We start from the raw sequence: 13469 nt of genomic DNA on the forward strand, positions 1-13469 counted from the left end.
ATGACAAACACATTTCGGGAGAACATCCGCACCGTAACACAACATAAACACAACAGAACAAATACCCAGAACCCTTTGCAGCACTAACTCTTCCGGGACACTACAAAATACACTCATACTTTTATTTTTATTTTTTACATTTAACACTTAAATCTCTAGATCAACGTTAGATGTATCTGTCGATTATAAGTTTTTATAATTTGTTCATGTTTTATTACTTTTTTGTCAAAAGAAACATTGTTTTTTATATGGCAAACACTCAAAATAATTGAAACTATGATATCTAGTAATTGGAGCCTTAAATAGGTCAATCATTTATTACATTTTTTTAAAATTATTTTTCAAGCAATGACAGTTTAAAGAAAATTCCCTCTAAAATCAACTAAATGTAATAAAAAATAACTCATACTTTTTTTTCATTTTTCACATTTAACACTTAAATCTCTAGATCAACGTTAGATCTATCCGTCGATTATACGTTTTTAATATTTGTTCATGTTTTATTACTTTTTTGTCAAAGGAAACATTGTTTTTTATATGGCAAACACTCAAAATATGCAATATTTCCCCCCAAAATAATTGAAACTATATTTGATGTGCAGTAGTTGGAGCCTTAAATAGGTCAATCATTTATTACATTATTTTGATTCATTATTTTTCAAGCAATGACAGTTTTAAAAAAATTCCCACAAAAATCAACTCAACGTGATAAAAAAATTACTTATAACACTCAAAATCTGCAATATGTTCCCCCAAAAATAATTCAAACTGGAATATTTGATGTGCAATAATTGGAGCTTTAAATAGGTAAATAAATTATAACATTATTGTGATTCATTATTATTTTTCAAGCAATGACAGATTAAAAGAAAATTCCCATTAAAATGATAAAATCTCTGGATCAACTTTAGATCTTTTCGTCGATTAAAAGTTTTTAATATTTTTGTATATTTTATTACTTTTTTGTCAGAGGAAACATAGTTTTTTTGTATGTCAAACACTCAAAATATGCATTATTTTCCCCAAAAAACAATTTAAAAGTGGAATATTTGATGTGCAGTAATTGGAACCTTAAACATCATTTTCTGTTTACATCATTATTACTTTTTGAGCAGTGACAGTTTTTGAAAAAAAGTTCCCACTAAAATCAACTCATAAAAGTGTTAAAAAAAAAAAAAAAAGTATTTACTTTCAACGCTTAAATCTCTAGATCAACTTTAGATCCATCCGTCGATTAAAAGTTATTTTTTCATATGCGTTTTATGACTTTTTTGTCAAAGAAAACGTTTTTTATTTATCAAACACTCAAAATATGCAATATTTTCCCCAAAAAATTATTCAAACTATAATATTTGATGTGTAGTAATTGGAGCCTTAAATAGGTAAATAATTTATAACAACGTGGATTTTGATTCATTATTATTTTTCAAGCAATGACTAAATCAACTGAACGTGATAAAAAAATAACTAATACTTTTTTTTTTCTTCTTTTACATTTAACGCTTGAATCTCTTTAGATCTGTTCGTCGATTATACATTTTTTATATTTGTTCATGTTTTATTACTTTTTTGTCAAAGGAAACATTGTTTTTTATATGGCAAACACTCAAAACATGCAATATTTTCACCCAAAAAGTGGAATACTTGATGTGAAGTCATTGGGGTTTTAAATAGGTCAATGATTCTTAACAACGTGGATTTTGATTCATTATTATTTTTTTGAGCTAAGAAAACTGCTTTGTGTTATTAGTCAACATTGCAACTTTTTCCTATTAAATTTTACCTGTGGGCTCTTTTATATTTGTTTGTTTTTATCAGTAGAATGTGTAACAAATTTAAATGGCCACCGGGGCCACACTTTGGACAACCATATGCCAATAATCTCAATATTGTCACTGCTTTGTTTTTGTTGGCTATTCTTAAAGCGCTTTCATAGTGGGATGGGCAGGCTTATGTGACACAAGGAACTAATATGAGGAAGACAACAACTGGAAGGTCCAGTCTTCTTTAGACTCCCTTTTTTTTTAATTTTACTTCTTCTTCAATGGGCCATTCAGGAGGAGGGCGTGGCTTCATGGCTTCTCGCCCCCGCTTCTGACGTGTGATTGGCTGGCAGCCAAACAGTCAGGCGACTCTCAACCAGTAACATCCCTCCTTCAAATTTTCGAAGCCCCGCCCCTACGGGTCAACTGCAACAAGTGCATGAAGATGCTCGCCAGCACTTTACTCCACTTACTTCTCTTCACGGCAGCTAGCGGGGCCAAAAAAGGTCACTTTCTTGACCAACTTCTTCCATTAACTAGGTTCAAATTTCCCCATTTAGCTCCCGAACGAGCGTTTTTCGTCCTCCAACCGAGCGCCGACTCGCCTAATTGAGAAAGTTTGTCGGCGAGCGCTCAGCAGCTAGCTTAAGTTGCTACTAGCATTTGTGTTAAAATGTAGCCATTTTTCTTTCTTCGCTCGCTTTTTGTATTCCCCCTTGCGTCGACATGTTCGTGCGGGCGGACAAGGAGGAAGCCAGACTACTTTACTATGGCTAAGACTACGCCGACAGCTGCTCCGTTGACGTGAGGGCGGAGAACATCAGCGACTATGAGCACGGTGAGTTTATTGATAAGTGACGTTATCTTGACCTGTGATTAATAAGTGACGTCATATTATCATTGGAAAACTTGGGGTTCCCTCTCGTTGTGTTGTGTTCTGCGAGGGCGCGTTGCAGCCCTGGTTGTTATAGTGATGCTGGCTGCACACGGGTGTGTGTGTGTGTGTGGTGGGGTGGGGTGCAGCTTACAAAGAAAGTTAATTAATGCAGAAATAAAACAGACACTTTGGCTCCACTTCTTCAAGCTTCTTAATCCTGCTTTCAGAATCCAACCCCATTTCTGTTTTCACTCCTTGTTAGGGCGCCACACTTGTACTCTCGTGATTATGCAGAAATCATTTAAATGAAATGAAATGAAAGTCATTCATTTTTTATTTATCTCCTTCATTGATGTGCATTTTTGATCAATAGACAATTAAACTCTTAAAGGCCTACTGAAATGAGATTTTCTTATTTAAACGGGGATAGCAGGTCCATTCTATGTGTCATACTTGATCATTTCGCGATATTGCCATATTTTTGCTGAAAGGATTTAGTAGAGAACATCGACGATAAAGTTCGCAACTTTTGGTCGCTGATAAAAAAAAAAGCCTTGCCTGTACCGGAAGTAGCGTGACGTCACAGGTTGTGGAGCGCCTCACATCTGCACATTGTTTACAATCATGGCCACCAGCAGTTAGAGCGATTCCCATTAATTTGAGCGAGGATGAAAGATTTGTGGATGAGGAAAGTGAAAGTGAAGGATTAGAGGGCAGTGGAAGCGATTCAGATAGGGAAGATGCTGTGAGAGGCGGGTGGGACCTGATATTCAGCTGGGAATGACTAAAACGGTAAATAAACACAAGACATACACTACCGTTCAAAAGTTTGGGGTCACCCAAACAATTTTGTGGAATAGCCTTCATTTCGGCGTGGCGAAGTTGGTAGAGTGGCCGTGCCAGCAATCGGAGGGTTGCTGGTTACTGGGGTTCAATCCCCACCTTCTACCATCCTAGTCACGTCCGTTGTGTCCTTGGGCAAGACACTTCACCCTTGCTCCTGATGGCTGCTGGTTAGCGACTTGCATGGCAGCTCCCGCCATCAGTGTGTGAATGTGTGTGTGGATGTGGAAATAGTGTCAAAGCGCTTTGAATACCTTGAAGGTAGAAAAGCGCTATACAAGTATAACCCATTTATCATTTCTAAGAACAAGAATAGACTGTCAAGTTTCAAATGAAAGTTCTCTTTTTCTGGCCATTTTGAGCGTTTAATTGACCCCACAAATGTGATGCTCCAGAAACTCAATCTGCTCAAAGGAAGGTCAGTTTTGTAGCTTCTGTAACGAGCTAAACTGTTTTCAGATGTGTAAACATGATTGCACAAGGGTTTTCTAATCATCAATTAGCCTTCTGAGCCAATGAGCAAACACATTGTACCATTAGAACACTGGAGTGATAGTTGCTGGAAATGGGCCTCTATACACCTATGTAGATATTGCACCAAAAACCAGACATTTGCAGCTAGAATAGTTATTTACCACATTAGCAATGTATAGAGTGTATTTCTTTAAAGTTAAGACTAGTTTAAAGTTATCTTCATTGAAAAGTACAGTGCTTTTCCTTCAAAAATAAGGACATTTCAATGTGACCCCAAACTTTTGAACAGTAGTGTATATATACTCTATTAGCCACAACACAACCAGGCTTATATTTAATATGCCACAAATTAATCCGCATAACAAACACCTCCCCCCTCCCGTCCATATAACCCACCAATACAAATCAAACACCCGCACAACACACTCAATCCCACAGCCCAAAGTACCATTCACCTCCGTAAAGTTCATACAGCACATATATTTCCCCAAAGTTACGTACGTGACATGCACATAGCGGCACGCACGTACGGGCAAGCGATCAAATGTTTGGAAGCCAAAGCCGCATAATCACGGTAGCGCGTCTGCTATCCAACTCAAAAGTCCTCCTGGTTGTGTTGCTGCAGCCAGCCGCTAATACACCGATCCCACCTACAGCTTTCTTCTCTGCTGTCTTCATTGTTCATTAAACAAATTGCAAAAGATTCACCAACACAGATGTCCAGAATACTGTGGAATTTTGCGATGAAAACAGACGACTTAATAGCTGGCCACAATGCTGTCCCAATATGTCCGCACAATCCGTGACGTCACGCGCAAACATCATCATACCGAGACGTTTTCAGCAGAATATTTCGCGGGAAATTTAAAATTGCACTTAACTAATCTAACTCGGCCGTATTGGCATGTGTTGCAATGTTAAGATTTCATCATTGATATATAAACTATCAGACTGCGTGGTCGGTAGTAGTGGGTTTCAGTAGGCCTTTAACAACAAAACCCATATTTACTAGGGGTGTAACGGTACACAAAAATGGCGGTTCGGTATGTAGCTCGGTCCAGAGGTCACGGTTCGGTTCATTTTCGGTACAGTAAGAAAACAACAAAATATAAATTTTTTTGGTTATTTATTTACCAAATTTGTAAACAATGGCTTTATCCTTTTCACATTGGGAACACTATAATAATTCTGCCCACGTTTACTTACTTAGACTTAGTTCCTCCCATTCCTGTTGGAACATTGGGCGACGAGTCCCCTCCATTTGTTCCGGTCACTGGCGACCCTTCTTGCTCCATGCCAGCTGACTCCCATCTCTCTCAGGTCTTCCTTGGCGGTTTGTCTCCACGTCTTCTTTGGTCATCCTCTCTTCCTCTTTCCCCCTTCTGGCACCCAGTCCATTTGCCACACTTGCCGGTCTCTCTCTTGGCAGTCGTAGTACGTGTCCAGCCATTCTCCTTTTCGTGTCAGAGACTATGTCAGACAATGGTGCTACCCCTGCCCTTTCATCACCTCTTCATTTGTGATGTGGTCTCTCCATGAGATCCTCAAGATGTATTTGAGGCACCGTCGGTGGAAGACGTAATGCTTGATGTCTTCATCCACGTCTCACAGGCATAGGTCACTGTAGGGATGACCGCTGACATATAGAGGCGCAGCTTTGTGGACGTACTGATAGATTTTGATGACCAGATGTTCCGGAGGCGTTGGAAGACTCCTGCAGCTTTTCCGCCCACGTTAATCAACATTAAACTGCCTCAAGTTGTTGCTCAGATTAAATACAATGACAAAACGTTTGTTCTACATATAAAAAGTGCAACATTAAACAGTTTCAAGTCAACTCATCATGTTTGATTTATTACAGCATTTGGGAAGCCTGTAGTTGATTTTTATTATGTAAATGTTATATTTTTATCAACATGTGATAGCCGGGACCCTGCCATTCAAAACTAGGCTGCTACATTAATAATGATTAATGATTAAGGCTCTTAATTCATATCTTGTTTAAACATATATCGATATATTTCACAAACTCGATTTATCGCCCAGCCCTAGTATTGAGGTGACTTTTCCTCTTTTATCCACAATTTACTCATTTTGACTCAGTCTTCTCACGCCGTGCAAAGAAAACAAGATGGTGCAACCAAACGTGTTGGTTGATACCATCACCTGATTGGCTGTTAGCGTATCACTCCCACTGATCAGGGATCACTTCCTGCATTGCTCGGTTACCGGAGAGCGAGCGCCTTTTGTTGAATTAAACTATCGCGAGGCATTTTTCGTTGACATTGTGTCTGTCGCGATGTATATTGTTATGGTTTTATCGCCCAGCCCTGTGGTAACCATAGAACTGGAAATGTCACATGGTTGTGGTCTGCGCGGCCTACAAGTCGTCCTGAGGTGTGCACACCAACATGTTTTGCAACAGCTTCCTTTCTCTTTCGTGTACCATTGTTCATTTTTTTGAACGGCAAAAATGCGTCATGCTAATCATTTAATCTTTTATTTTTTTTCCATTTTTGATGCTTGTGACACAGTCAGCCTTGTGTACATGTGACCTGTGATCGGATGGCCCTAATTAGGTGCTTCTGTCAAATGAACGATTGCCTTTTTCCCAATAAAAGCAAGTGGTGTTGATAATTGACAAAGGATGTGTCATGGTGTTAAATTCCCGGCTGTCTGTCACCGTGACAGCCAAAAAGCAGGTCAGGTGAAAGTCGTCGTCCTGTAAGCAAGTTCAGACACTTTTCCCCACCCCTCCACTTGCTTCCCACGCTCTATAGGTAAGGTGGGCGTGGTCCTTTCATTCTCTCCTTCCTTATATGGCAGCTCCAAAATGAGGCAATCGGTCAAAATGGGCAATTTGAACTGCTTGAACAAAGGAATAGTCAGTCACCGGGTCAAGCTGTCCCCATCATGAAATCATTTTATGAGCTTTCAAGCAAAACCTACTGGCGTGTTTTGAGGAAGCGGTGCCAGGGAGCTTGATTTAACATTCTTCACTGTCACACCGACCATAAAATGATGAATAGTGTACTTATGAAGTCTGACTCCATGGGGGCGAGTTTCTTCATGTGAAGGCCAAACCGCTAATATTGTGACCTGTGTGAAGTGGGCCCCCTTTACCATTGCAAATATTAAAATACCATTCCTTTTGTATGTCTAACTATTATAGTTTTTACCTTAACATATTCATAACCAGCCCCACAACATTAAAACTATAAGAGTTAGACACAAACAAATTGGACAAGTTGGGGAGATTTTGACAAGGCTGGTTATGAATAACATGTTAATAACATAATCCGGCCAGCTCTTTTATTTCTATGTTGCAGTTTTGCACACATTCCCATTCGTTTAATACATGTGGGAACTAATTTAACTGTTTCGTATTACAAATGCATTTTTTTGAAAGTTGCAGGTGGTAAACGCTTATTTATGGAAATGAATAGAAATGTAAAACAAGATACATAAAGATGCATCAATAATTGAGTTTTAAACAACTTGTAATTGAATGGCGATGTGCGCCGAAAGACGCAGTCGCCAGCACAAATGGATATTTCATCACATCGGGTTTCGGTTTCTATTTAAGACGACCAAATTTACGGTGCATCAGTTGTTAATATTGCACAAATAATAAGCTATATCAATCAATCAATCAATGTTTATTTATATAGCCCTAAATCACAAGTGTCTCAAAGGGCTGTACAAGCCACAACGACATCCTCGGTACAGAGCCCACATATGTAATATATGTATATGTATGTAGTATGTGTAGTATGTATGTATATGTATATATGTAGTATATATGTAATATATATTTTGATTTGGAAAAAATTGCGATTGTTGAAGGACCGGAATTGACACTGTGGCACTTTCGCTTGCATGTGAGTTGAAAAATAAAGCTCCCGTAGATCCACTCTGATGTCCGTGTCTCCTCTACTTAACAGCCATTAAAAGATTACAACCCTCCCAAATATATTACACTTTATACATCATTCATACATTATATTACTTTCATTTACTTTCACGTGAAAAAACACTCATTTAAGATGTGGCGACTTATCTTATTTTGTAGTAGTAGCGACTTCCTTTGTTTTCACTTAATCGAAGTGCGCATGCAAGTGACGTCGAGGTTCCATTGGGGCCTGTGCGTGTTTACACTGGAAAAAAAATCAAATTTTACTTGCAGTTTAAACAATCTGCTGAAAAAATCAGATCCAAAAAAAATCAGATTTGGGCCACTTTGGCCTGCAGTGTAAACATAGGCTTAGATAAGGTCGGGGGCTGGTTATGAATAATTAAATGTTGATAACATAAAAACTAGGAATGTCCGATAATGGCTTTTTGCAGATATCCGATATTCCGATATTGTCCAACTCTTAATTACCGATACCGATATCAACCGATACCGCTATATATACAGTCGTGGAATTAACACATTATTATGCCTAATTTGGACAACCAGGTATGGTGAAGATGAGGTCCTTTTTTAAAAAAAATGTATGAAATAAAATAAGATAAATACATTTAAAACATTTTCTTGAATACAAAAGAAAGTGAAACAATATAAAAACAGTTACATAGAAACTAGTAATTAATGAAAATGAGTAAAATTAACTGTTAAAAGTTAGTACTATTAGTGGACCAGCAGCATGCACAATCATGTGTGCTTACGGACTGTATCCCTTGCAGACTGTATTGATATATATTGATATATAATGTAGGAACCAGAATATTAATAACAGAAAGAAACAACCCTTTTGTGTGAATTAGTGTAAATGGGGCAGGGAGGTTTTTTGGGTTAGTGTACTAATTGTAAGTGTATCTTGTGTTTTTTATGTTGATTTGATAAAAAATAAATAAAACGATACCGATAATAAAAAAAAAACGATACCGATAATTTCCGATATTACATTTTAAAGCATTTATCGGCATCTTAAGTTAAAGTTAAAGTACCAATGATTGTCACACACACACTAGGTGTGGTGAAATTTGTCCTCTGCATTTGACCCATCCCCTTGATCACCCCCTGGGAGGTGAGGGGAGCAGTGGGCAGCAGCGTAGCCGCGCCCGGGAATCATTTTTGGTGATTTAACCCCCAATTCCAACCCTTGATGCTGAGTGCCAAGCAGGGAGGTAATGGGTCCCATTTTTATAGTCTTTGGTATGACCCGGCCGGGGTTCTCTAATAAAAACTATAAGAAATAGTTTAGTTTTTTTCAGTACAAACATTTGGGACAAGTTTGGGGAAATTTTGACAAGGTGGGGGGGGGACGTTATGAATCATAACCAGTTAATAACATAAAAAACTATAATAGATGGACAAAACTTCTTTGCAGCACAAATGTTTGGGGGGATGTTGACAAGATGGGGTGGGGCGAGGGGGGGGGGGGTCTGGTTATGAATAGTCAAGTGTTAAAAACAAAAATAATGTGCAGCACAGACGTAGCACAAATGAATAGCAAAAGTTGGGGGATGGTCATGAATAATAACACGGTAATAACATGACTACAAAACATTAGTAACATAAACATTTGCAGCACAAACATTTTGGACACGTTTGGGGAGATTTTGACAAGTTGTGTGGGGGGTGCTGCTTATGAATCATACAACACTAACATACAGACTACAAAATGTTTGATGCACAAACGTGACAAGGTGAGGGGGGCTGGTTATGAATAACATAAAAACTATAACTTTTACATAAAATCAATAATAGGTAGACAAAACACTTTTGCGGCACAAAGAAATGGGACAAGTTTGGGGAGATTTTAATAAGGTGGGGGTCTGGATGATGTAATGTATAACTTAAAGATCGTATCGGCACAAACAAAATATTTTGTAGCAACTTCACACTGGTAAATATTGTGATACTGTTTTATATTGTTGGTGTTTGCCATGTTGTACTGAGTAGCCGGGACATGCACCTGTGTACTGCTTTCTTCACACAAATGAGTATAACTTACAACCCCAGTTCTTTTTCAACTTGTACAAAAAATATGATCACACCCTTGTCCATTCTACCGCAATAAAGCCAAACTGGCGTGTAAATACTGCTCCATTAACAATGGACACCATAGCTTATCTCTATGGAGTGCATACGGGCCAGGTTGCATCCATCCATCCATGCACGCCCTGAGAGGTAGGCAGAAACTTGGTGTGCTGTTTGCAGTTGTGTGGATTGCCACTTGAAGTGAGCGCTGAGATGTTCTGCCCGTCTGCCTGCTTAGGCTAAGTGAAGATAAAACCAGTCCTGGGCGCAGACTTGCAAAGCTGCACTAATCAGGTTATCATTGAGATGCACACACACACACACATACTGTACACCGGAGTTGTGTGTGTCATGTTCCCCTAGTGATGCTACACGCTGGCACAAAGTGTTCCGCCTGCTACTTGGCATTTGAGCCCTCTGAGAGTTGAGTCATCCATCACATCAAGCATACACACAATTCACCATAATGTTTGTTAGGCATAAACCAATAAACACTAAAAAGTTGCATTAAACAAACAAACAAAATAAATGCATGACAAAATGTTGGCATTTTGTAGCTTTTTTTTTTTTGCTTAATTTCTCAGTGACTGATGAATAAATGAGAATGGCAAAATGCAGACATGCAAGGGGCTGGCTGGTCCTGTGCTGGATGAAACACAATTTAAAGGAGAACTGCACTTTTTTGGAATTTTGTTTATCGTTTACAATCATTATGAGAGACAAGAAGACAAAAGGGTTTTTTGTTTCGCATTCTTACTAGAGATGTCCGATAATGGCTTTTTTGCCGATATCCGATATTATCCAACTCTTAATTACCGATTCCGATATCAACCGATACCGATATATACAGTCGTGGAATTAACACATTATTATGCCTAATTTTGTTGTGATGCCCCGCTGGATGCATTAAACAATGTAACAAGGTTTTCCAAAATAAATCAACTCAAGTTATGGAAAAAAATGCCAACATGGCACTGCCATATTTATTATTGAAGTCACAAAGTGCATTTTTTTTTTTTTAACATGCCTCAAAACAGCAGCTTTCATGCTCTCCCTGAGAGAGCATGAGGAGGTTGAGGTGGGCAGGGTTGGGGGTGCGGGGGTAGCGGGGGGTGTATATTGTAGCGTCCCAGAAGAGTTAGTGCTGCAAGGGGTTCTGGGTATTTGTTCTGTTGTGTTTATGTTGTGTTATGGTGCGGATGTTCTCCCGAAATGTGTTTGTCATTCTTATTTGGTGTGGGTTCACAGTGTGGCGCATATCTGTAACAGTGTTAAAGTTGTTTATACGTCCACCCTCAGTGTGACCTGTATGGCTGTTGACCAAGTATGCTTGTATTCACTAGTGTGTGTGTGAAAAGCCGTAGATATTATGTGACTGGGCCGGCACACAAAGGCAGTGCCTTTAAGGTTTATTGGCGCTCTGTACTTCTCCCTATGTCCGTGTACACAGAGCGTTTTAAAAAGTCGTACATTTTACTTTTTGAAACCGATACCGATAATTTCCGATATTACATTTTAAAGCATTTATCGGCCGATAATATCGGCAGTCCAATATTATCAGACATCTCTAATTCTTACCTACATAAATCTGCTCGTTCCAGGTAGTCAGCAATGCAGCTAATGGGAGCAATACATTCTACCTCTGAATCACTTTAAAAATACATTGAAAAACCGTCAACAATACTTCATTTACGTTCCGTAAACTGTATAATAACCAAGCTGTAGCAACATTATTAGGTAAGAGCGAGCACTAAGGAACTCTTTTTCTAACGTAGTAATCATCATCATCGGCATGCTTTGGTATTCGCCTTAAAAGCTAGCTACGGAAAGAGATAAGCTAGCAACTCCGTCAATATGAAACGCGTATGAGTTTGTAATGCACAACACAATGCGATAGGACACCAATCTGTACTGACTGACAAACATGAACAATCATATTACAATATCTGTATTACAATAGCTGTAAACTATTAGCCCATGTTTTGTTTGTACACAGCTAGCCAGACAGCATATGCTGTCTGTCATGATACAGATGTGTATCATGGCAAGTGTGACACACTTGGACAGTTGTCTGTTTTGGTACAGCTGTTTTTCAGTTTATTTGGGTAAGCACTCCATTCAAGTGGACAAGTGGCCACCTCATAAACCGCCACCCAGTAAAGATAACTGAACACCTGTTTATGAGGTATTTACATGATTAAAAGTTAAATTGTTGGTTAACTTTTATGAGAAACACCATTTTCCAAGTTAATATAAAAACACGTCCACTGCAGAGGACACTGATTCTCATAAAGTAAAAGTTGAAAGACACAAAAGTGAACATTATTGTGTTACACTTGTTACTCTGTTTATTAGGGCTGTGAATCTTTGGGCACCACTTGACTCCATTCTTGGGGGTAACCATTCTCAATTCAAAATCCATACCTTGTTAATAATATTGGGTGCCAGTTCTATGATTAACTAAATTCCTCCATAAAATATATAAACAGCTCTAATAAATGTATATATTACTTAAAAGATACTTTGTTTTGTTGAATAAAATTCTACCCAAACTTTAATAAAGTCAAATACAAATAAAGCAACATATATGATTAGTCTGAGTGGCTGGACAGGACAGATTAAACAAATATATATTATTTTTATTTTTTTTTAATCTTTAAAAAAAAAAAAAATGTTATCTATTCCAAGTAAGAATCGCGATTCATTCGAAAATTTATATTTTTTTTGACACCCCTGTTTTATTTACCTTGTCACTTTAAAAACATCACTTGTAAGTTTTAAAAATAAATATATATTTTCTTGAAACAGTAGATGTTCCTGCACTGTTCCTTCCACTTGAAAAGACATGTTTGTAGTAAGAAATATGATTGTAACATTTGAGCATTGTATTTGGGTTCAGTTACAGTAAATGCGTTTGTACTAAACATTCCTGCCACGCCTTTTTGCACACTATGGCATCTTTTTTTACTGGACATATACCACAATAATATCCCACCATGGCCTTAATACCATGACAATATCCTACCATGAGATTTTGATGTCGTTACATCCCTACTAATGAATATTCAATCAATCAATCAATCAATGTTTATTTATATAGCCCTAAATCACAAGTCTCTTAATAAATAAAAAAGAAACAGTTGTACACAGTTTGTACTTTGGAAAGCTTGTATTGCGAAAGAGTGTCGCCCCTTAAACTAAATTAAAATCAATCTAAGCTGTGCTCGGCCACTACAAAACAGCACAATTTTAACATCTAACATGCTTTTTGAAAAGAAAAACTAACTTTTAGGTGATGACTATTGTATTAAAAAAAAAGACTGTAGTAAAAACAAGTAGTTTTATGAAGTAATGTAACGATAATGTACAGGATTTACCTTGGAGAGTGGACTTCTACAGTATCCCCTTCCAGGTGCTTCTCCGTCAAACACACCCTCAGCAGCTTCTCCATATTTTCATGGATAAATGTATGCCGTTTAAATATTATATTAACGTCCTTGGCTGGCGTTTTCGACTCATTCTG

At 38.0% G+C, this 13469-nt stretch overlaps 1 protein-coding gene across 1 annotated transcript in view; it reads left to right on the top strand.

Moving 5' to 3' along the window:
* The first annotated feature begins 2174 nt into the window (after nt 1-2174).
* Nucleotides 2175-13469, top strand: part of spata13 (spermatogenesis associated 13) — a 52330-nt gene continuing 41035 nt past the window's right edge. The window contains exon 1 of the mRNA XM_062020872.1: nt 2175-2601. Coding sequence (XP_061876856.1) covers nt 2593-2601 — 9 coding nt within the window. The 5' untranslated portion in view covers nt 2175-2592. The remainder of the gene's footprint in view (nt 2602-13469) is intronic.

Source organism: Entelurus aequoreus, linkage group LG15, assembly GCF_033978785.1.
Source record: "Entelurus aequoreus isolate RoL-2023_Sb linkage group LG15, RoL_Eaeq_v1.1, whole genome shotgun sequence".
NCBI classification, from domain to species: Eukaryota; Metazoa; Chordata; class Actinopteri; order Syngnathiformes; family Syngnathidae; genus Entelurus; species Entelurus aequoreus.